The following is a 25,094-nucleotide window of genomic DNA, read 5'->3' on the forward strand; positions in this document are numbered from 1 at the left end:
AGACCCTTTGCAAAAACCCCAAATGCCTGCGAATTATGGGAGTCTTCGGTACGCCCCTGCCTTCATCTTTCCTCCGCTACCTTGTGACTTACGCGAACAGGCGCAGGCTACCGAGAGAATAATGCTCGAGCGGCCAAGTCGGACCAGCGCGTGGAAATGGGGGACAGGGTATCGCGTTGGTTAGCTCGCAAGGTTGCCCCTTTCTCGTCCCTCTCCTTTGTTCCGGCTCCGTCATCTTCTACATGACGCCGAGTCAAACCTGGTCGAACCCTGCCACTGTTGTGGTGCACATTAAGTGAATTGGGTGACACTTTAAGACGTGAGGGTAACTTGCGAAGCGTATTCAAATAAGTGAACAGCACGGCGCAGACAAGAGTCGACCCGGGTACTACAAGCAGCACAGGTACGGTACACCGCCAACGACGTACTGGCAGATGGCGGACGGCGGCAGCAGCCGCTGCTGGCGGTGGCTGCCGCGACTCATGCCCACTCACTCAGATGCGACGAGAAAGCATGTGATCTGTACCCAAGGTTCCCAAAATCCCCCTCCGTCGAGGCACTGTACATATTGTAAGGTCAGGCCTGTTGTCGCCTGCTCGTTCAAATGAAGACAGCCAGTAGACCAAAGGTTACGATAAGAAGTGCAGGACTCAAAAGACTCATAAGCTTGAAGGTTTTTGGGGGTAAGTAGGCTCGGTGTAAGTGGTAGGTACAAGGAGGTGTTGATCATTGTTACCAGTGGCGATCACCGACTTGCTATGCCCAGTTCACTCTCTCCGACTCTGCTTGCGACTTTCAGTATAGACGTCGAGAATTGCAGCTACCGTCCATGCTTTTGCAGCCCGAGCGATGTCGTGACTGAAACTAGCGAGCAGAATTTCTTTATGTGAATCGGGCTTTGGCATCCATTCTGTGGCGCCTCATGCCACATTATTTACGTGAACTTTCGTGGCTTACAAGTTTCATTAATTTCGCTCAGGCCACTGAAGTAGCCAGACATTGCTACGAAGACATGTAATCAACAATTCCAACATGAAAAAGAGCATGGGGACGCGGTGCTTCTTGCCCACACCACGTCGTGCAGGCACGCCGCTAGGGGCGCTCCGGTTTGTTCAAAAACATGAGTCGGTGTATATCTGGCGCAAAATTTTATCTGAGGAAAAGTGCAGTTGGGTGAAGCAAAATTTAAGCATGTCTCGATCGTGTTGGACAAACTCGCAGACACACAAAATTTCTTTAGAATAACGCTGCCTGTGTGTGCGTGATTTTAACAAGGTCTCATGACTGCAATGTCATAACATTGTGGTGTTACGCAACAACACGGTGTTTTCCTGTGTGCGCGTGACTTCACGAGGTCTCATGACTGCAACGTCATAACGTGATGTTACGCAACACCACGGTATTGCCTGTGTGCCCGTGACTTTACGAGGTCTCATGACTGCAACGTCATAACGTTGTGGTGTTACACAACACCACGGTGTTTGCCTGTGTGTGTGTGACTTCACAAGGTCTCATGACTGCAACGTCATAATGTTGTGGCATTACACAACACCACGGTGTTGCCTGTGTGCGCGTGACTTCACGAGGTCTCATGACTGCAACGTCATAACGTTGTGGTGTTACACAACACCACGGTGTTGCCTGTGTGCGCGTGACTTCACGAGGTCTCATGACTGCAACGTCATAATGTTGTGGTGTTACACAACACCACGGTGTTGCCTGTGTGTGCATGACTTCACGAGGTCTTATGACTGCAACGTCATAATGTTGTGGTATTACACAACACCACGGTGTTGCCTGTGTGCGCGTGACTTCACAAACTCTCATGACTGCAACGTCATAACGTTGTGGTGTTATGCAACATCACGGTATTGCCTGTGTGCCCGGGACTTCACAGGGTCTCATGGCTGCAACGTCATAACGTTGTGGTGTTACGCAACACCACGGTGTTGTCGCCACGCGGTATTAGGACGTCGTAACATCAACAGCACAGACTCGCGTGACATCGCAAAGTCACAGATCTGCGTTATGATGTCCTTAAGTCTGTAGCGACGCCCTGACGTCAAGGTCATATAAGCAATATAGACCCCAATGGGGCTATATCAGTCTCGTGCACTTGACTCGAAAAAAGTAACCGATTACAGTTACTCTCGCTTTATAAGTATTCAGTTAGATCGCCGGATTACTCGAGGAGACAAGTAGGTAATTGGCCGTTACTTGAAAAAGCTGCTTTTCCGATAACTTAAGATTTTTAAAAGGACATACTTTCTGCCAGTTTCAAAAGGGGCCTTTTGTGCCATTCATTATTGGATTAGGATCAGCAAATTACAATTTTTTTCTATTTCGGTAAATCATCCTTCTGTCGGAGACTTTGCTCCAGGATACCTCGCTAGGAAACTTGTGTAAACATCAAAAAAGGAAAACCAGTAAACATTATTTTAGTACTTCGAAATATTGCTCCTGCGATTACTTTTTAATTTCAAATTAATCATAACATTACGAAGGTACTCCCAATAATTAATTGATTGTGAGTAATTTGATTACTCGCAATGAGTAGCCTACATGTCTGGGCTATAGACCTTTTCATCCTCCTCCGCATGGGCGCTGCCATCTTGGAATCACGTGACGCGGCAGCCATCAGGTTGCTTCAACTTTCTGTTCCGCTCTCCCCTCTGTGCCTTGGCGGATGCGTTGTATTCGTGTTTTTCTTCGCGTTTCACCTTGCTTTCTTGCCTTATTTCGAAAACTGTAGTCCAATACGTCTACTCGACAACTAAGACATCATGAGGGTTCAAAGGTCCTTATGACAACTGAGGTTTGTTTACTAATAGTAGCGGAACATTTTCAGTAAGAAGCGCGCATATTCATATCACGCATTTTGGATCGGAAGGAGCGCAAGGAGATTATCTGCATTTCCTGAAAGTATCGTTCTTTGTATTCATAATATATTTTCTTTTGATTTTCTTTTTATTTTCTTTTGATTATTTGACGAAACTCGCGGAGGAGATAGACAACGAACGTTTAGCTTGCAGTTTATCTGAGGCTAGAAGTAATGGTACGTCAACATCAGGCGATTTGTTTGTTCATAATATCAGACCTACATGTGTATGTGGTTCTCATTTCTTTTTTGCAACGTAAATATTCGGTTGGTCGGTTTACTTATGAAGTTTAATAAATTGTATAATGGTGCTCGCTCCCATTTCGACAGTCATTTAAGTGATTTATGGATTATATTCAGATAACCAGTGCCATCCACATAATTTATTTTAGCACAAAGGTTGGGACTTCCCGCTTAAGAAGCTGCCACAGACACTTAATAATAAGGGGTTTAGAGTAGCGTGAACTAAGAAATAACGTCGCTTCTATTTGGAAATCCAAAACTCGGTTTAGGTTCGGCGCATCCGCAATAATGACGACGCTTTTTTTTTTTTGCGCACGTTGGTTTAATATTTGCCAGTATCTAGAATCCGCAATATTTGCGAAAAAAAAAAGACGTCAGCATAGCAATTACTTGAGTCCAGGATTGTCGATGGCAAATAAAAGTTCACTTTTGGTGGCTGCCGACGCCGAAATTTACAAAGCAAATCTGTTCAAACAAATAAATGTTTGTTCACACAGGTTCATGAAGTGGTGCCAAGCGCTTGAATTCAGCCAAACTTTCCTATGTATATCTCCTCCTGCGCCCTTTAATTTTAATTGGCCAATTTTACGGAAGACAAATGCCAGATTTAGTTTGACGGGCCTGTCACTTGTCTCATATCTTGAGTAAGCAAATATTCATATGAAAATAATTTATTTCCTAGGGCCAATATCGCGAAATGCTGCTAATGAGTTCTTTAGCGAGGTTGATAATTTAAGAAATTTGCTACTCGGCCTCTCAAAACATGCACAAGTACTCAATTAAAAAAGGGAATGAGACGATACTACTTGTTTATATCAATAATCTGCTTCATTACACAATATGTTTTTAGTCTGCGAAGTTCACTAAAGGTTGGGTGCCCACGAAAACCCAAGAGTGAGTAGTAAATTCGCGAGGTCAACTGTTCTGGTCGATTCAGCACAATGCTAATCAAGCTGTCGATATGCTTCTTTACATTCCCGTGTTAGTCTCTTCAATAGTTTGCTTTCCTGGAAACTGGTGTCATCGGGTACGGCCCTAGACGATGGTAATCTTCCCTGTACATCGGTCAGGCGTTTCGCAACCGACCATAATCAAATCAAATGAGTTGGCAAAAAAAAAAACGCAATTTAGGCTAAAATACGCCTCATAGTCCTAAAAGTGGTTCAATACCACTGTTTCATTGGTTGTGTGCTACAAGGAAAATAATCGTAACACAAAATTAAGCAAAAACAACGTAAAACAGCAACATAGCCGCATTCACGTTGAAACCGAAACCAATCAAATTGAAGCAACCTAATGGATGGATGGATGGATGGATGAATACGGCTGAGCCCTTTGGATCGGGCAGTAGCTTACGCCACCTAGCCAAGCGCCGGCACCGAGCGCATCAGCGCCCTCTATCCGCGGGTGAGGCAACTACTAAAATGAAAAGGTCTATATCGCTTATTGCCACGTGCGCCTCCGAGCAAGCGCGCCCGTGGTCTAACGGTCATCGTGCTTGACTTCCACGCAAAGGGCTAAGGTTCGATGCCTGGGAACGGACGCACCTTTTTGTTATTTCTGTGAATGTCGCATTCTGGTAAACTGGAGAACCCTGTTGCTCGTTCGAGGACTTTCTACGCGCCGAACCTTCTAAGCCGATTGTTCCAGAAGCCCACGCGTGTACACCAGGGGCTCTGCCTGCGAGTCGCAGTTAGTCTCACCCCAGCGCTCGAACCTGCTGCTTGCCGACTTCGATGCCCGCGGCGCTTCAGTGTTATCTTCTGTTTTCTTTTTGTTTTGGTGCAAGTTCGCTGCATTGAACGTTTAGTTTCTTTCTTTACCGCTTCATTGATTGTCATACGTGACAGTACGGCCTTTACTCATGCAATGGTTGGTTGCAACGGTGGGGCTTAACGCGCCACTTTTTGTCATAAAGCCTGACCCTAAAACATTTTGTGCTGAAACGATATGGGGCAGATGTTCTTAATTATTCTTAATTACCACAGGACTGGAGTAAAAAAGCCTACCAGAGACCGGACGGAACCTTTGGTGGCATCCCGCACGGCCAAGTGAAGATTGTGGGCAGCTCAATGGCCGAGCGTGACTCTGTGATTGCGCGGGTGTTTCAGGTCTGCATACTGGTTGAAGGTGAGTTTCATTACCTCAGGTCCTGCATTACCTGGGAGCCTCCCAAACTTTGACCATTTCGTACAGTTGATAGAAAAATCTCCCGAAAAACACAAATTAAGCTCCCCCCCCCGCCCCTTTGCGCACTTATACAATAAGTATTTGCCGTTGCAACAGACGGCAGCAATGATAGCAAGGCCCGGCTGTATCTCGCTAGCGTTCAAGACAAAATGGTCAGATGTCTATTTTTTTTTTTTAGTATATCACCGCACGCGCAGATGGCCAAGTAGGCAGCGCGGCTGTGGCCTAACGTTTATCGTGTTTGCTTCCTGTGCGAAGAGCCAGGGTTCGATTCCTCAGAACGACGTGTCTTTCATTAATTCTTGCAATTTAGTGTTCTGGTACATTCGAAAACTCTGTTGCTTGTTCGAGGTACGAATGTTCTAGTCGCCGAACCTTCTAGGCGTGCACATAAGGAGCTCCGTGTGGCGATTCGCAGTCAGTCTTGCCCCAGCGTTCGATCTAGCTGTTACGCCTACTTCGACGCCTGCAACGCTCTGTTGTTATCTTCTGTTCACTTTTTATTTTGGGCACAAGTTTGCCCCCATTAAACGTTTCAGTTTCGTCAGTTATTCCTTGTTTGTCACCTCATCATTTGTGACAATATGGTACCTGATGCTTACTGCCAGCACACACTGGAAAAAAAAGAAAAGCGGATAACAAAATGCCGTTATAGAGAACTTTTGATGCCAAGAGCTCATGCCAAGAGACGCGCTTTCGCTCCGTAACAAAAAAGAAACAAAAGTGTTAGGAACAAAAGGGTCAGATGTCTATTTTGTTTTTGTAGTACCCAATGCTCACGGCAGGCGCTTTCTCTAAAAATAAAATAGCCGTTAACAAAATGCCATTGTAGCTCTGTCAATGCCAAGAGCTCGTGCCGTGAGACGCACTTTCACTCAATCTGGAACAAAAAAGAAACAAATGCATTGAGAACAAAATGGTTGGATGTCTATTTTTGTTTCTAACACTTTTTTTCGCTCACCCCACAGTCATGAATGCAATGCCAATGCCAAACGACTTGGCCGTGACATGCCACAGCCATCACTGTGACTGTACTGTAGATTAGCACAGGACTGCTTAATCTTTTTTTCAAAGGGAACTGAGAATCGTGTTGGTTTAATGAAAACTGACGCTGAAAGAATAAAACAAACATTTGAGAAGAACGAGCAATCTTTCATCTTTCAGATGAAGGATGGGTCGTTCGTCCCAAATGTGTTTTTTTCTTTCGGTGCCAGTTTTTTTTTTTCATACTCTAATTTGTAGAGTGCTGTTTCGTATTCGTGCTTTTGCGACTCCTTGCTGTCTTGAGACTGTTTTGGCCGTCCCGCTTTGACATACACTGCTTGGATGCATGCTGTTTTGATATTGTTCTGACTGTCCGGTTTTCATTGTGCTTTTCTGACATGTGCTGTTCTGTCTCGTGCTGGTCTGTGGTGGTGCATGCAGCTGCAACGTGTTGTCTGCTTTTTTCAGCCGAGTCGGTTGCAGCTGCTTGCTTGCTTGCAGGAGACGAGTGCACTGCGAGACGTGTGGGCGAGTTTGTATGGAACGACAAGCCGGTCATTCCCGTCTTCTGCACGGGAAAGGCTGCGGCGGGGGAGCACAACTCCTCCACGGGCGTCGACTCGACCACTCTGCGCTCCATCTGTGAGGTATGCTGGCACTAAAAGCGCCGAAGGACGACGCAACACACACGCGGCTGAAATTTTTTAACCGAACCCCCAATCCCAAAATTTGGTCATCCGTTCATTTCCCGCTAACTTTAGCGGGGAAACTGAATTGCTGTTCAGGTCACGTGACGTCGAATTTTTCGTTTCAACTTCATTATTACAGCTTTGTGGTCGGTGAAATGCAGAGCCAGTGGTTCTTCTCATCCTTTCTCATCGTTTTCATCCATGTCAGAAAGAGAATGTGTGGTATGGAACGTGGTTATATATGCATTTGAGCATTTGACCGCAGCGCCCTCTCGTCTATAAACGTTGAGCCAATGCATGCAAAGTTTAACGCGATTATATATGCATTTGACCGCAGCACCTTCTGCTGTATAGACGTTGAGCGGCTACATGCAACGTTTCATCCATGACATCCCCAGCTCTTGAGTTACTACCACATCTCAGAGCCCCCTACTCGTCCCGCAGTAGTGGCCGAGTGGTTAAGGCGATAGGCTAGAAATCCATTGGGGTCTCCCCGCACAGGCTCGAATCCTGTCGACTGCGCAACCATTTTTTTCTTTTTTTAAGAAGACCGGTGGGATGGCAGTCGATGTGAGCACGGACGCCGGACGAAGAAGGCTAGACCCTAAGGAACTTCGCCCCCAAAACAAAGGGTCTTAGCAAAGATGGACAGCTCATTCGATCATTCGTCAGTTTACAAAGTTGTATTATGCCCCATTTTAAGGGTTAATGTCTTTGCAAAAAAACTAATTGTACACCGTAGAGACATAGTGCCTCCATCGAGCGACTACAAGGTTTATGCAGCTTTGCAAATGTGTCAAAAGTTTAGGAAGCAACGTTACATGCTCTTTTGCATTTACTCCTCGCAGAACCCGCCGCCTGGAGTGGACTGTAATACATGGTTCCTCCTCAAGAACAGCTCCTCGAGCCCCGAAGACATTGGCAAGGCCGTCAGGAAAATCGTCACAAACGTCTACCGGCAGACAAAGAAACGCCCCACCGAACTCCCCGAAGTTTTGAAGAAAGTTAGCAGACCGGGCTGACATTGTACGTTTGAATTGACGCAAGATGTGAGATGCGCACAATTGGTTGAAGTTACTGCAAGTGATGGTCGAAGCTGTGCGGTGGTGCCTGGCAAGCGTCCCTGGCCATGTTTTCCATTCCATACTCAGACTGGCCCGGCAAGAAAGGATGTGCTACAGGCCGGGCGGTTGATTGTGGAAGCGCCGAATTGGCAGACGGCGTTGCAGCCCATGACGTCCGGAGTTTCCGTCGACCGACCGGTTGTAGACAGGGCTGCGGTACCGTGCCGCTGCTAGGATTATTGGGATCGACGGCTTTAATCGGCTGCGACAGGGAATGAAAAAAGAAGTAGAAAACCAGTTGGAGACGTGCTCCAGAGGTTGTGTGTCGACTTGAAATACTGCCAAGGAGTAACAATCTGGAAGGGAGCACACGTTCCTGGCGAGGGGGTGTCTACGCGGACCTTCAATCTGTGTTCGGGTACATGCAGAGTTTATTTTACATTTCTAGGCCCGTTGATTTGTGGCATCGACTTTGTTAACTATGCACAGGCACGTATCGATCAATCTCGTGGCTGCACCAGATACGGTTAGTTTCACCTCTTCCATTTTTTATGCATTTCGAGGATTGCTCAAAGTATTAATGCCCTTTTGCACATGTTGAATGTGATGTACCCATTCCTTTTTATATTGCATACATGCTTTGGGGTATTTTGCTCATCCTTTTATTGTTTTGTTGACGTTTTCATATTGTGCGTTTACAGCATCCAAAGTATTTTATTTTTATTTAATTTGTACGAGCGTAAGAGCTTGTTCATTTATCGTACGATTGATTTTAATGATTGTTTGCTCTGCCAGCATTCAGTGACAGTGGCCATGTTCTTTTTGTTGCGCAGAAGCGTTAAAACACTTGTAAAATTGTGCGGCACATTGTATTTAGTATTTAGACGATGCATTTCACTTCCGCCGATTACCATTGCACCTTGCTGTTAGGGTCTGAATAAAATATGCAATACCAGTTTGTTTTGTTTGAGAAAAGAGAAATACAGCTTGAGAATGTTCCTGGGTGGGGATGGTACTCACATTGGTGAGTGATGTTTTTTGCCTAGAACAATGGTGTTTTAGCGAAAAGCAGCATTCCTTTTTGCATTTAGTGTTTACGCACAATGACTGAGATGACTAGAGAACCACCAGTATAGGGAGATCTGTACTCTATAAGCATAATATTTTATTTTTGGTCGCGATTATATTTGTAGTTTTTACATGCCTTCTACATTTCTGGAAAGTGCAGGCCATGTACTGAAAGGATGGCCCTTTGCTGTCACTTGGTGGAACAGCCTTCACTGTAATCAAGATGATGCAGAGCCGTATATTGGGAGAGTTTGGCCAGTGGGTGTGGCAACGAAGGCGCTCAAGAGGAGAAAAGTGAAGGAAAGGGAGGAGGACGCTGAAGGAGCGAGAGAGGAAAGAGGGAGCAAAGAGGAGACAACTGCCATTTTGACGCAACACGCTTTCTGTACAGAGCACTGTTGAAGCCACGCGTGGTCTGCTACGAGCAGACTTCTTTTTCGCCCGAATAAAAGTTTGCAGTCAGACGTTGAGAAAACTTCATTCGTTAGCTTTTTGACCGACCAAGGAATAACAGTATATCATTTTCTTGCCAGAGCCAGTAGTATAGAAGGAAATAATCGAAATTTAGATGCCGATCTCAGGCATTCCATCGTGCGAATGAAGCCGGGAGTTCACATGCATGCGCTCACACTTCTCACTCAGCGCCGTGGGCTGATTGGCTCACTGGGGAGGGGGGCATTACGGCGGCAAGATCATAAACTGGGCCAAACTCTCCCGATATACGTCTCTGAGATGATGTAGACTGGCCACTGCTTGAGATTTTGCGTTGTCTTATTCATTATTTTATTTCTCCGTGTGTTCAGGTGTAGATTATGAGGTCTCCTAATCTGCATGCTTTTGGTTTTTTCCTTTTTTTCCACCTGTTCTCTAAACATCTGCCGGGGAGGCTATGAAGATGGGGGGAGCGTGGGCTCGATCATCTTAAGTTTCGACCCTGTCCCTACCACTGCTGGGGGTCGTCAGAGTATGACAGTTCTACTCCTGCAATGCTTTTGTGTCTTTTGTCCAGACAAGGCTTCCTTTATCATGATTGCATGATGTCAGCATTTGAGGGATGGGCTTTTGCACGGCCCAATATGTGACTGGCCTGTGGTGTCGTCTCGCCATGCTGATGGTCCTTCATATGTGTCTTTGATGAGATTAAGATGGTGCGAAACAAATGCTGGAAGAAGTATGCACTCGGCAGCAAGACCACCGCAGCACCGCTACATAACCTATGCAACTGCACTTGGCGTATCGGCAGCCCCGAGTGTCTTGTTGCCGCCACCATCCTGGTGCTTCGTGCGGAATGGGTGCAACGCGGAGCGCAATTTCGTCGGCTTCTTGCACGGGGCTTGCGATGATGTCAAGCTCTTATTGGCCGATCGAAAAAAATAGTGGGTAGACCTCGAGGCATCTGACATCGAGATCTACCCACTATCCTTTCAATCAAAGCCAATAGGAGCTCGGCATCGTTTCGGCTTCACCGCAACTCCTGCGCAAGAAGCAGACAACTTGCTCTCCGCATAGACCTTTTTAGAAATTCAGTAGGCTCAATCGATTTACCCGCATTGGTACAGAAAACTATAGGGCAGTGTACTTCCAGTATGTGTGTTGACATACAGCTGGAAGTACACCGCCCTACACTTTTCTGCACTGATGCAGGAGGTAAATAGAAGGAGCCTAGTGCCACCTATAGTCTAACTGTTGGTCCGCTAATGGCGGTTCATACGTTATATGGCAGACGTACAAATGTGGCAGTGCTTTTCGCTGTACAGTTTTTTCTTTATTCGTTTCAGCCTCGATGCTGACAAGAAAATACCCCTCTCTGCGAGGGACTTGCCTAAGTAAAACTTTATCAAATTCACCACATCAAGGAGTGCGAAAGGAACCCCGACGTGGCATGTTACGAATTGTCTGATGCATATTGAATACGGGCATGTCAAAGGTTTGCTTGACAACCTCCAATTTGTAGTGTACGTAGGCTTAGAAGTTTCATCATGCTCTCATCAAATAACAAATAGCGAACTAACATCTCAACTGCCCAGGCTCTACCCAGTCTTCGAGTTAAGGCCAGTTCACAAATGCAGTTCAGCACTCAATTGACCCTGGAAAATGGCACTGATACAGCTCTCATTTGCACCTGACTTGTTGCCTTTATGGTTGCAGAGTAGTGCACGTGACTTATCGCTGACGTGCTGTTCCCCAGTGGTGTGTGGCGATGCAGCACAGACGCAAAACCAACAACTCGGCACAGCATCAGCGCCGATGTGACGCTGCCCTGTACGTATAAACGGGCCTTTACCCACATTGCGCCCCGTCTTTAACGTTTTCCTTCATGAGCCAGCAAGAGGCTGCCATTAGCATGGACAGATACTGAGTTCACTATGGTTGATTGAACACCATTTCATCAAAACACGTTTCAGACGGACACGTTTCATCAAAGCTTGGCTGGTGTAAGTGGAGCCTCAGTTTAGTGAAACGCTGTTTATCGAAAAAGGGTAGCCGCCTCGGTGGCTCCTAGGGAAAGTGCCTGCCTACAGGTCCCCAGGTGGCGGAATCGAATCCCGGTCAAGGTGCCTGCAATCTAACTGAGGCTTATTGTGGATATGGTGCTGTGTAACCAAGCTTTTGGTTGCGCATCATAAGATCCCCAGGTGGTAAGAAATTAATCCTCAGACCTCCGCTGGGGCAAGCCAGATGCTTGTCGTTGGTTTAGCACGTAAAACTCCCAAATTTGATTTTGATCGAAAAGGGGACACTGTTTAAAAAAATGCTCCCCTACTTCGCGCGTGTTAACCGACCGAGCCCCCCAGCCACAGACTGTCGCCGCTAAACGGCGACAGTTTGTAGCGGCTCATTACAAAAATGTTAACCCACCTGGCCCACCCGTACACACCGCTTCGCGGCGGCCGAATCGCTAAAAGGAGGCTCGTCGCCATGAAGCGACGTGTGCAAAGCGGGCTAGGCCAAAGCGGTGATGCACTGAGGAGCAGACGACTGACTGCAATCAGCTTGTCGTAATTTGTTCTCCGTCCAAAAAGTTTTACCAAACAAAACCAGATGCGGTGTGCGATGTGCCAACTGTGCATGCTGGAGTACTTCCGCTTGCTTTGTCTGGTAGGTTTAACGAGGGCAATGGGAAGGCAAGACCGGCGAGAAGTGCGACACTTTGATGGGTGGAGGATCGACCATGGACGAGCCGAGCCGGCAAATTGCTGCAGAAACCTTTCGCGGCGAGCTTCGCTCACCATCGTGCCCCTGCTAAATTACGTCCTGAAATTTGCAGTAACGTGAACTTATAAATGGTTCTTATAAATTTCCGGGAGCCAGTGAGCTGCCGAACCATGATTTCCGCCCCTTTGTTGCAACAGTGAGTGGACTTCTTCAAAGTGGAGTTTCCATTCACACACCTGCAACCGAGTAGGACGGAGAGAGACAAGACTGGTTTTTAAGCCTCTTGGAACGTCTTAGGACTGGATGCGCTGCTGTGGAGCTGGTTCTACGACGTTGCGAGAGGCTTTAAAGCCGGTCTTGTTTCTTTCTATCCTACTCGGTTGCAAAGGTGTGAACGGTGCTTTAGACAATGGACCTTTTCCGAGAAGCGTTCTGCGCACGCGCGAGCGCCCGATGCCAAGCGGCAGAAGTCGGAACAAAAAATCAAGCAAATTCGGAAAGAGGCTTTATATCAGCGAGTAGAACACGTAACTGCAGCATATATATACTTGTGTTACACAAAAAAAGAAAGTCGACGGAAAGGAAAACACGACGTTTGGGTGGACGTACGCCACAGATGCCCCTCTTTAAAGTCGCGTTGGGCAGACGCCGCTGCTCAGAGAGCGAAGAAACTACTAGCGTAGCTCCCATTATCGATTGGTAGCGCAGGTAGATCACTTCCTCGATTTTTAGTTTGTGCAGCCACCGCCTGGTGCCGTCGGTATGTGGAAAAGGTCCATTGAGTTGGTCCAACCTTGGAAAAACTCAATGGACCTTTTATACATACCGGCTGCACCAGGCAGTGACTGCACAAACTAAAAATCGAAGTGACCTACCTGCGCTACCAATCGGTAATGGGAGCTACGGTTTCTTCGCTCTCTGAGCTGCGGTGCGTGCTCAACGCGACTTTAAAGGGGGGCATTCGTGGCGTCCACCTGAACGTCGTGTTTTTCTTTCCGTCCATTTTCTTTTTTGTGTAACAATTATATATATGCTGCAATTACGTGTTCTACTCGCTGATCCACAGCCTCCTTCCGAATTTCCTCGATTTTTCGTGCCGACTTTCGCCGTTTGGCATCAAGTGCTCGTGCGTGCGCAGAACGTTTGTCGGAAAAGGTTTATTGCATGGTTCAATGTTGGTTGCGATGCATACTAGGGCTCGTTCACACATCTGCAACCGAGTACGACCGGGAGAGACAAGACCGGTTCTTAAGCCTCTTGTGACAAATTGGGACCGGGCGTGCTGCTGCAGAGCTGGTCCTAAGACGTAAGAGTCTTAGGACCAGCTAAGACGTCGTAAGAGAGACGTCTCTCTCGGTCGTTCTCGGTTGTAAATGTGTGAACAATCCTTGTGAAGTTGTGGGAACTTCACAATCTCGCACTAGTGTGCGGAAAATAATCGCTGTCAAAATTCATGTGTATTTAAATTTCTATTTATTTCTGGAGCTGAACGAAGTTGCGCACATCGTTACAACGCTGGTATCTACTTGAACGATAATTAGAGTAAAAAACATGATTTTATTAATTTATTGTTGTTGCACGACTACATAAAAGGCAGCAGGCGCAGACAGCTGCCGTGATCAGGAACAGAACCACGAGAGGACCTGGTACCTGGTGCCCCATAGACAACACAAAACAGTGGTCACGTGTGTTTCATGCCTTTCGGGCCCTTTGGCATTACTATGGTTTTTATTTTATTCGCATTGATAGGTGATATATGGCTGTTCATCTGTATCAGTTGGTCACATGACTGGTAAAAGCGCATTTAAAGAAAAAAATAAAACGCGTTTTGGTCTAAGTTACGCTGTTGTCGAGGCTTCTCTGACGTCTCTGACGGTCATGCACCGACTTTTCTGTGCGTGGCCGCGTGGCCGTCAGACGGCTGACGATGGCGAACGCACAACGCTCGGGCAACATTGAATCTGTGTTTTCGTTTGCTGGGTTTGCTGTCTGCACTAGGGGTGTCGCAAACTTTTGTCGAACCAGATTTTTTGGTCGACTGGGTCGAGCCGGTTCGACGAACCTTCGAACTTTTCACCAGATTCGACCGGTTCGACTTTGTGGACAGTGTGGCCAGACCTTGATATAAGTATGTCTAGGTTTGGAAAAAATTTTTTTTTTATGCAAAGGGTTATTTTATATTATGAACGGTTGTAATTAAAATAAACTAATTCAAATCACTGAAGAAGTTAATAACTTAATTTTTAGTACTGCATTAACTAAAATAGCCAATCAGCGCTGTACTTAATTCATCTCTTAGCCATTATGATCCAATCCGAAGCCAACTGGCCAGCTTGTCGCGCATGCGCACACGAGTCGAACCTCAATAAAAGTTCGTCGAACTTTCCACTAAAAGGTCGAAAAAGTCGAACCTGATCGAACTCGAACCGCGGCCGGTTCGCGACACCCCTAGTCTGCACTGTGGTACTGTGGTGTACACTAGAGCACTATATAGCTCCTACGGAGCAGAGTAGCGCAATCGTTTGAACCCCGTGTTTTGCCGACAACATATGGACAACATTGCCGACAGAGCGGCTTGGCGCGAGTCACGTGGCACTCAGGGTTCCAGGAGGCGGCCCGAGATCGAAACAACACGGCTGATTAAAAAATGAACGGCGAGTTCACACTTTTCAAAAATAGTCTGTCGTGAATTTAGTAAAACGCTAAATACTTTATCAAAGTTTTAATAATATCGGATGCGTGTGCAAATTTTGAGAAGGCAATTTCCAAGGCAATGGCGTTTGAAGCAGACGATTTTTGCTCGCAGCGGAGATGGGCTTTTCGGGTTGGCCGGACGCGAATGGTGTGACGTCGCCGTGTCATCTGCTGCATGATGCCGCTCAGGCAATTTTTAAAAAAAAACTTACGTCCTTGCGTGGCACAAAACTTAGCGCAAATTATTCTAAAATGTTCCATTATTATGTCAAAAACGATTGCCATTCCGTACATTCCCACAATACTGAAGAAACAATGATTTTCTCACCTTCTCCATGCATTTCTGACCGGAGTTGGAACCTCCGGGCGTTCGCCGCTAGCCGCCGAGAGACGGCGTTCTAGATTGCGCTACTCTACTCAGATCCTCAGCTCTAGCAGCTCTAGTGGCTCTAGTCTACACACAGTCGCCACCACAGGTCGCCACAGTCACCAAAGTCCACAGTGGTGGCACGTTCCTGCGCCTCGCAGGTCTGCACCACGTCTGCGCGCGTTTAAGTACTTTTACGGGACCTTCATCTGCGGCCACTTACCGCTTGCAGCACTTTTTACTGCAGCTCTCGCGACCTTCGAACGACGTGCGTGACAGAAATAGCGTACATGTGGCTGTGACAATGGACAGTGACGTGATTCGTGACGGCCGACTGATTGACATCGTCGACGACAAGTGGCGCGAAGACAAGCTGCCCGACGAAGACATCGCTGTGCCGCTCATGGAGCTCCCCGATCCGGAACCGGACAACAGCAATATCCACGAAACCTTGCGGGAACAAGAGCAGAAGTGGACGGACTTGGCCATGAGTCGCCTGCATGAACCGCTGCCGTCCAACAACGCCAACTAGGAACTGCCCCGTTTTCTCAGCATTATTTGGGCCCCAGTTGAGCATTCCTCGTATCTTTATTTAATAAAATAAGAAGAATGTATTTCTTGCGTGTGCTTTGACTGAGTGGATGAATTCTTCCTGCACGCTTCTGCATGCCGCCATTGTTCTTTTAAATAATTTTACAATTACTTGTTTTTTTTTAAACCTGTACCTGATTCACTGTACATTTTTTGTTGATGGTATAAAGAAGATCTTCAATTTGTATTTTCATAAACATCTCTTTTCATCTGGTTGCTTGAAATGGTTAGCGTTTTCTTATTTTAAAAAAGCCCGGATTTATAACTTTGACGGCGGCGCTGGTGGCGCTGCGGTCGATCTCCCCTGCGAACTTTCTTGGGAGAAGAGCCAGAAGAGCCAATCGCAGACAACCAGAAACATCGGTTACCTTGCTTGAGCATGGCATTTGAAAAAACATTGGAAGGATTTTCCATGAGTAAGAAAAAAGGTTAGCGCTTTGTTACTTTTACCAACTGTGCGTTTTGTGCGACGTTTGGGAACGGAGTCAAAGGTAAGGCGAAAATGCTTTGCAAGCGCTTCGAACGTGGCTTATACAACGCTTCGCGGTGGTGTTCGCAACTTCGAATGTAGCACCACTTCGTTAGGCCTAGTCAAAGGTGACTTCGAAAAAAAAGAAAAAAAAATCCGCTTTGCAACTTTGCTTTTTTGAAGCGCGGAGCAAAATACTCCAGTGACAACCTAACAGTTCGAACTGCGAACAGACTGCTCCACTTTAATATGCGTTTTGCGTTGGCGTCGGAATCCTCTAACGGTTCTGTGTAATTTTTATTTCGGGGTGGGGAGGGCGACGGAAACCTTACAACGAAATCAAGGTCTCGGGCACATCGAGCGTCTGTCAGCATTTGAATGGCCTGAAAAGAAGCCACCAGTGCAAATGCATTTTTGACCCGCCCGTGAACGTGCGAGGTGTTGTGGCTTTGAAAACTCCCGGAAACCGACGGGAAGCATCCGACCCCCGCTACGCTTTCGATTAGGACAACATGACGTTCGCGTCTTCCTCCTGTGAGCTTCGCGTTCCAACGCGCTAACCTAGACTAGCGTCCGTTCCCCTTCGCCGCGCGTTGCACGAAAACAGATAACTGCGTCTAAATACATTTTGTGCCCCCTTGCATTTCCGAAATCGTAGGAAAAGTGGCCGAGGGCTCGTTTTGCGCAGAAGACCTTGGTAACGCGCACATTCCGACTGCGCGTTTTCCTGCGTTCATTTGGCGACTTTTCTTTTTCTTTGCGCGTTGTTTTCTCGGCCCCGCGACAGGCATGGACAGCGGGGATTTATCTCCTCTGGGTGGACTGGAAGGTTCGGACCAAACATGCGGGATGTGCAACGACAATTTCAAGCAGCCTCGAGTCCTGGCATGCCTCCATATTTACTGCGAGGGCTGCCTGGAATCCTGCTTGGACGAAAAGTCAGGAGGTTCTAAGGATTACTCTAACATGACGCTCGAGTGCCCCGACTGCGGCTACGAAACTAAGGTGAGTTCTTGTGCGTGTGCATTTTTTCCCCCCCAAGCGCTCGCAATTAGTGCTTGTCGGCCACATCTGCGCCTCGATCGCGCGACCTCCCAGTGCTGTTGGGCACTGTCTATGCGTAGACTGTCATGAGAGTGACTAGCTTCTCACTGCTTTGAAAGCACTACAAATTTGGCAAAAAGAAAATCAACAACCACATAGAGTTGCTTGTATGTGAACAGTAAGTGGCAAACTAGTCAGCTTAGTCATATTTTTGTGCACATGCCACCCTGCAGTGATCTAAGCTCTGCAAGCAGAGGGTCTTGTTACACGAACTGTTTTAGCTGTTGTTGGGCCAGTGGTGAACCGGCCCCAAATGGGATTCAACTCAACTGAGATGGTGCTATGCGGCTATTTAAGACCCGTGAGACCTAAGCAGAACAAAATCTGGTGTGACATGATCTCTGATTGGTAAAGTTAATTTATTACGGGTGCAGTTTTTCTTGTTAATGGGTGTTTGAAGCAAGATATATATATGGCTTTACTTCTTTTTGGAGTAAAGAAACAACGCTCACGACGAGTGCTGACAGGAGAGACATATGGTTCGATAAAACATAAGAAAGACAATGTGAGGGGGAAAAGGGCGGAAACTAGGAAAGCTGAAGTGGAGAGGAGCGACCTCTTTTCAGACTTTTCTTCTGCACTCCCTTTCCCCCTCGCATGGTCTTATGTTATATCTGTCTATAGTGGACGTCACAACGCCATTGAATGAACGATGAATGGACGACGGCTGCTTGCACGGCCCTCCACAGCCTGCTGGGATCATGAAGGCAACTTCGTTTTCGTAAACATACCCCTTCGCAGAATATATACTGCAGCGATTGTGTCAGGATGCCTCCACATGCATCCGAAACAATGAGTCTGTCACTCATGTTTGTCATTGTTTGCGATGCTGCAGACACCACCATGTTGAGAGCAGAAGTCTGTTCGGTCAACTGCGGCAGGCGAATGCAATTGAGTTTCACTGTCGTTCTTCCATGATTGTTGTCGCTGCTGCGCAGTTACGGGTGATTGTGATTGATCCAACTGTTGGCTCATTGACAGTTCAGAACGCTTGTGTCAAAGGGGTATGACTTTGAGGGGGATTCGTAAATGCAACATATCTGCAGCCTCTGGGGTACCGGAGCACCTGGTAAGGGAAGCACGAGTCCATCAAACATGTTTGTGAGCGTTACAGATAGTGCGACAGTGAAAGTGCCTCCTGGTCAAACCCCAAATCCCTGAAAAGTGGGTACAGTAGTACTGCTTGGGGAGCCTCGATACCATCTGTGACAAGCTGCTAAGCTAATGCCGCAGTAAAATTAGGGAGTCTGTCATTTGCTTGTTAGGTTTTCAATACAAACAGATTGAGTGAGGACAATTAAAAGCAGGGATGGAAGTGTTGTGCCATTTGCACCAAATTGTGCAAAATTGTGCCATGAACAAAAGACTGCCACATCTTTCGCAGTGATGTGATTGCTGTGCCAAACTGCCAAGGAGCTAACCCTGCCACATTTTGCCAAAATATGGGTAATCTGCGCAAACTCTGCGCCAAAGGACATATTTTGGTTGCCTTTCTAAACCAAAACTAAACTGAGTATCGTAGTTGAGCGCGCGTGAGCTAGGTGGCGCAAGCAGCCGCCTGACACAGTGTACCCTGCATCAATCGTTCATCCGGTCTTGCATGGTTTTTCCTGCCACGTCTCGTTCCGCACCCTCATTCCTCGTCGTCTCGCATTTCTTTTTTTCTTTTTTTTTTTTGCTTGCGTCGGGGTGTGTACGGACGCTCCGACGCAAGTTGTAGTTCTCACGTTGTGGTAGTTGTAGTCTACTACAATGTCAGAATTACTACAAAACGTGCTGGGGTATTAGCCATGCCATAATGCTATGAAATGAAACCAAGTTTTTGCGCGGCTGGAGTTAGTTTGCGAGCTGAAGCACTCGCTCCTGAAAGCAACACTTCTGTGTCGAAGTATTGCTTTCCTAGGTTTCTCACTGTGTGCTTTCTTTCGGGAGGTACCCCAGTACCTGAAAAATCTGCCGCGAAAGAAAGTTGAAGAGAAATGAGTTAAAGCAAAGAAGGCAATGTCTGCACGCTGAACCCGCACAGCACGCTTGTTTGTCTCAAGCTCGGTCATTGCACAAAGCGCTTCAAGAACTTTTTGACCTTGACTCGTGATGTCTTGCATCGATGTGCTCAGGTTCTTTTTTTTTTTTTTTTCGGTGTGTTTAGCTTGTATCTCGGCCGCCGGCCTGGCAAGCACGTGCTGCTGGACTGTCTTTTGTCATATGTTGGACAGTGACATTTTGCATACAATTTTGGGAACCAGTTAGCGACGGAGCGGAGTGGCATGGTTCCGATCGAACAGGCATCTCCGCTCGTGCCACAATTTCGCATTGCACTGCAGTAATTACTTGTTTCATCAGTTGGAGACTTTCATTTATTTTATCACTAGTCAACGTAATGCTGTGCAAATTATTCTAAGCTGGTCATTTTCAAATAAATTTTAATATGTGCACTTTGATTCTTATTTACCTATAGTGGGTACATATATACGTATCATTTAACTGAAGCATTGCAAAATGTGTCATGTCATTGGCATTTTAGTTATATGTTGGAAGACTCCCAGGTGGTCTAACTTAAAGGGGCGGTGCAACAATTTGCGGACTTTGACTAATTAATTGCGGGAATTGATCTCGGCCACATATAAAACGAAGGACCGAAAACTATTCTTTCCTGCTTGCTCTAGTTCTCATTAAAAAAAATAAAAGAAATTGGTATCTCTGGCACCCCTCAACTCAACATTGAAGCGGCACCAGCTTCGCCTGTGACGTCATTCGGAGTGGCGTTGGTTTCCGGTTGGGTGCTTCTGGCTTCCGTTTCCCCAGCGCTCGCCGGCTCGCCAGGCTCGCCGCTCTCCCGCCGATTCCCGACCAACATGGCGGCATGGGCGGACGGCCTGAGCGACGTCGAGCGCAACAGGCTTGCGACGCGGCGGGCAGTCGAAGTCGAAGTCGAGGTCGAGACACCAGGAACAATAACGATACCACGATACTACGGACCACGAACAACGCACTCCGTTGAGCGAGGGAAAGACAAAACGTTGCTCGTGTAGGCGCCTCGGGCGTCGACGGATAACGGCGACGGCAGGTTTTGTTGACTTGCGGTAGATGGCGCCACAAATAATTCATACCCTTTTAGCGGCAATATTATGCTTTTGAAGCGTTTCTGCATGCCTAAACAACAAGATTTTTTAAACTTAACCTTAAATCAAGCTTACAATTGCCTAACACTATCACTTACAAAAACCACTCCGAATGACGTCACATCACAGGTTCCATTTGCGGCCACCATGTGGCCGCAGGTTGGGAAAAAAAGCGTTTTTTATTTTACGATTACGCATCGAAATAGAGGTATTTTGGGGTATGGTGGTACTTTTTCTCTTACTTATGCCGAAGTAAAAAATATAAAAAATACAAGCTGCACATTCGTTCAGTGTTAAAATCATTGCACCGCCCCTTTAACAATATTTTGTTTATTGCGGCAGGCAAAGTGTCTTTGGTTTGTCCAACGCTTGAAACAAATATTTTTATTTTTTCTAAGGATATCTGCTGGTGAAGGCACTTTTTCTGCTCCGAAACACTGTTTTAACTGCTCCAAAGGCCACTTTTGCTGCTCCAAAACACTGTTGTGGCTGCTCCAAAGGCCACTTTTTCTGCTACAAAACACTGTTTTGGCTGCTCCAAAAGGTGCTCCAAAACGGCTTTGGCCAATCACATCACTGCTTGCGCCAAAATACAATTTTTTTTTGCTGAGAATTGTGCCACACGTGCGCCAAATAAACTTCAACAAATTAAAAAAAAAGATTATTTATAGACCCTAATATTTAGACAAGTAGGAGGAAAGAAAAATTGTACAAATATGTATTTTTCCCAACATCTCTACTTACTGCACAGTTTTTTTCATCTTAGGTCAGAGCAAGTGCATTTCACATGCAGAGAGCAAAACTGAAAAGAGAGAAAGGCGTGTTCGCACTTGCAACCGAGTAGGGTCGACCGAGACAAGACCGGTTTTTAAGCCTTTGGCGACAGCTTAGGACTGGGTGCTCTGCTGCGGAGCAAGTCGTGACTTGCAACAAGAGGCTTAGAAGCTGTCCTACTCAGTTGCAAGTTTGTGAATGGGCCTTAATCCTGCTTTTGCTGGACACCCTGTTATTGTTGGTGCAGTCTTGGGTTTGCAGGTACTGAGACCTGTTTTAGCCAAAAAGCTTTTCCAGCTGAATTTGAAGATGTTTGAGCAACAGATAGTCGAACGACGAGTTCATTGGGAAGTGGTTTTGGCATCGGTTGCGGAAGTCGGGAATGCCGCGAGCACAGCCTGTGCCTTTCTCAAAGAGGGTTAATAAACCCCATCGCAGAGATAAGGAGTGCAAGGGACGCGAGTCAGGCCGAGATTCACAAGGCTGCCGGCTTGATAAGTGAACTTCTCCATCTTGTCGCGGTTTCTGTGTGAAAGAGATTGTGATTACTGAGCGGAGGCACTAAGAGCCACAATGTTTGTCGCCGCTCCCTGGTCGGAAGGGAAAACGTTGAGAACGGTAAGAAGCCAATGAAGGCATGGAAGTGCCTACGCACTGACTTTTCTGTCTACGCAACATTTTAACCTGCACTAGGTTTGCTTCCTTGCAACTGGAGCATGCAAAGTCTGAAACGGTGCAATATTGTGACTGAGGTTATATTTGCGGGCTATATTTGGCACATTTTTCTCATGTTGCTTTTTGGAATATTGCCGGGCGGAAATGTCGCGATCGGGCTGGAACTGACCAACTGGCTGTTGCCTGAAATTAAAATATTGCACAAGCTTACCTTGTTCGCAATAATTGTGGCTAATTTGTTTGTGTACCTTCCATACAAGTGGTTCTCAAACTGCTTCCTTAACCCTTAAATGCCACTTTTTTTTTTTTTTTTAAAAAGCAACCTAATAATGCTACGTAGTTCTATTAAGGAGCTTTAGTCCTCTGGTATAACAGGTAAAATTTGAAAAGTTTATTACGCAAAAATCAGCGGCGAAAAAAAAAAAAAAAAGGGGCGAACTAAATCGAGTGCTGCCATCTATGATCAGAGCCACAAAGTACTTGGACGAGCCTATACTCTGTTTCATGCTTAAAGTGCAATGCTGTCAAAGCTCCTGGCGCGAGCGTGGGGCTTGATCTCGTTGTCATCTTCACGCATTTTTGCAGATGAAGCCACGTGCTCGCGCCAGTAGCTTTGACAGCGTTGCACGCTAAGTATGAAACGGAGTATAGCCCGTCCATAGTATTGAAAGCTACTGGAAAAACACTGGACGAGCTGAGCTCGTCCATGGCATTTTTACCCAGAAAGCGGCCGACGAGCTCGGCTCGTCCAACGCACTTAATGGGTTAATCATAACTTCAGTTGTTCCCCGGACCTATCCTGCCCCTAAGTAGTGTTTTTCTCGTTTAAGCATTCTAGAGGATCTGAGCCATCTGTTAATGCATCACTAATATGCATTAACAAGTGCATATTAGCTAGCTCCTTAGCCATCAGTCAAAAGAAATTCTTAAAAAAAAGTTTGTTTTTCTAAGTTTCTGTTTTTCGTGTATGTTAAGGGGTGACGCGGGTTCTTAAATATATTTGATTTATCTGCAGATTTATTTAAAAATTAGCATACAGATATGCTTTTTAATGATTTCATATCTGGAATTATATTTCACACATCTCTAGAACAAAAGAAATAGCAAAATATCAAATTTCAATTAGGTAATTTCTTTCAAATCATAATCATTTTGATTTTTTTTTTTACTATTTGCAGTGATTTTTAAGGGTGTGCCATACATCCTAAAGCTAATAGAATTTTTATGAAGCCAGATTTTTACCGTTAAAATCGCGGACCTGAAAGCAAACAAAATCTGCCTGTAATTAGTCAACATTTTAGCTAATTATTTTTAATCTATTGACTGAAAAATACGAAAGCTCTAGGATGCAGTTGAGTTGTTGCTAAGAGCAATTCCAAGTTCAGTGGTATTCATTTATGCAAACATAAAAATGTCCGTAAGGAAATGGCACCTTATCAAAAAGAGCAAAGCGGAGAAAATGGCATCTGAAGTTTGTTTTGTGTTAGAAGTTTTAGTAGTGAATTTATAAAAAAAAAAGGAAAGCTTTAAGATGCAGTCTGGTTATTGCTCAACACAAAGATACGAAGTTTTCTAGAAACCATTTATGCCAATGTTTTCAAGACCTAAAACAAACAATGGCAATTAAAAAAGAAAAGTAGAGAAAATCATATCAGAGTTTTTTGGTTGCGAATGTGGGTTCACGTGAATCCTGGACAGTAGTGCTGGGTCCTGTTAAAGGACACATGCAAAGGAAAAAAACATTTTTTTTAGACAGCTTAGATGGAAAAAGGATGTCATAAAACGATTTTACAACGAAGAAAAAAAAATTTTAGAGCTATATTTACGGCGCTATACAAATTTGTAGTTGGCGCTCGCGGGAGCCGCCGCTGGTCACGTGGTAGGCCCGCGCTGCGTCGCCGCTGCACGCTGAGCGTTGTGCGAACGCCGCTGCAACGCGTTTCTCCACGTCGCCGCCGCTGCACAAGTCCGTCTGCTTCGGGGCGCCACCGCCGTCGTCTGACCGGCGCACAGGTCTATCGCGTCTGCTTGCGCTTTTTCAGGAGTTTCCTTTGGGCTTTAAAAGTTACTTATTGATCTTAGTTTTTTGTTATACATCAAACAAAGATGAATAAGTTACTTTAGGAGGCCATAGGAAGCTTCCGAAAGAACGCAAGCACCACGTGATAAATAAAGACCAGTCACGTGATAAACACGGACCACTTTTCCGCGGTGCCCGCGGGCGCCAACTACAAATTCGTTTTGCGCCGTAAATATAGCTCTAAAAATTTTTTTTCTTCGTTGTAAAATCATTTTATGGCGTCCTTTTTCCATCTAAGCCGTTTAAAAAAAATGTTTTTTTCCTTTGCATGTGTCCTTTAAGCTTTTGCCTCTTGGCCATCTTTTTCTCCACCTTCTCACTCTCCATGCGAGCCTTGTCGGCCTCGCAGAGCCTCTGCTTGTCCTTCTCGGGGCTCCTGCGTGTCGGACAGCTCCCATTGCTGTAGCCGAGCTGCTCTCAGTGATGTGATTGCTGCGCCAATTGCGCCAACTGCGCCAAGGGGCTAACCCTGCTACATCCTGCTACATTTCGCCGAAATATGGGTAATCTGCGCCAAGCCTGCGCCAAAGGAGCAATTTCGGTCGCCTTTCAAAACCGAAACTAAACTGAGTACCGTAATTGAGCATGCGTGAGCTAGGGGGCGCAAGCGACCGCCCGACAGAAAGTATGCTGCATCAATCGTCCATCCGGTCTCGCATGGCTTTTCCCGCCGTTCCTCATTTCGCGCTCTCGTGGGTCTACCCCGAGCTCCGCAGGGGGCGCCTGCACCTTAGGTGCTAGGCGCTTGGTGAGTAGCGTCACCACGGACCCGAGCCACTTTGGCGACACCACAGACCCTGAGTAAAAGTGGCTAAGACCCACCCACGTCTGGCTGTGCGTGGCGAGCCCGTGTCCAGGGAAAAGGGCATCCTGGTGGTTGAGCTGAGCCCGGGGTAGGTTTGGACCCTTCGGGGCCCCCCGGGCGAGGCAACACACCACTTTGGCC

The 25,094-nt window shown here is 46.4% G+C and overlaps 3 protein-coding genes across 8 annotated transcripts in view; all 3 read left to right on the plus strand.

Annotated features, from left to right (window-relative positions):
* LOC8037492 overlaps positions 1-9,003 on the plus strand; it is a 55,046-nt gene extending 46,043 nt beyond the window's left edge. For 2 of the 5 annotated variants that reach the window (XM_029971263.4, XM_040501470.2), the window contains exons 17-19: positions 5,110-5,251; positions 6,797-6,942; positions 7,833-9,003. In XM_029971263.4, coding sequence (XP_029827123.2) covers positions 5,110-5,251; positions 6,797-6,942; positions 7,833-8,006 — 462 coding nt within the window. In that variant the 3' untranslated portion in view covers positions 8,007-9,003. Of the gene's footprint in view, positions 1-5,109; positions 5,252-6,763; positions 6,943-7,832 lie in introns of all 5 variants that reach the window. The other 3 variants (XM_029971259.4, XM_029971264.4, XM_029971271.4) reach the window with 2 other exon arrangements.
* Positions 9,004-15,414: 6,411 nt separating this feature from the next.
* On the plus strand, positions 15,415-15,947 carry LOC8037500 (anaphase-promoting complex subunit 13). The gene has a single exon (XM_002405124.5). The coding sequence runs from the start codon at positions 15,638-15,640 to the stop codon at positions 15,863-15,865; it is 228 nt and encodes a 75-aa protein (XP_002405168.1). The 5' UTR covers positions 15,415-15,637; the 3' UTR covers positions 15,866-15,947.
* A 336-nt stretch (positions 15,948-16,283) lies between these two features.
* LOC8037495 (B-box type zinc finger protein ncl-1) overlaps positions 16,284-25,094 on the plus strand; it is a 54,314-nt gene continuing 45,503 nt past the window's right edge. The window contains exons 1-2 of one of the 2 annotated variants that reach the window (XM_029971233.4): positions 16,284-16,352; positions 17,181-17,398. In XM_029971233.4, coding sequence (XP_029827093.3) covers positions 16,304-16,352; positions 17,181-17,398 — 267 coding nt within the window. In that variant the 5' untranslated portion in view covers positions 16,284-16,303. Of the gene's footprint in view, positions 16,416-17,180; positions 17,399-25,094 lie in introns of both variants that reach the window. The other variant, XM_029971237.4, reaches the window with a different exon arrangement.

This window comes from Ixodes scapularis, unplaced genomic scaffold, assembly GCF_016920785.2.
Source record: "Ixodes scapularis isolate PalLabHiFi unplaced genomic scaffold, ASM1692078v2 PGA_scaffold13__105_contigs__length_92229423, whole genome shotgun sequence".
NCBI lineage: Eukaryota > Metazoa > Arthropoda > Arachnida > Ixodida > Ixodidae > Ixodes > Ixodes scapularis.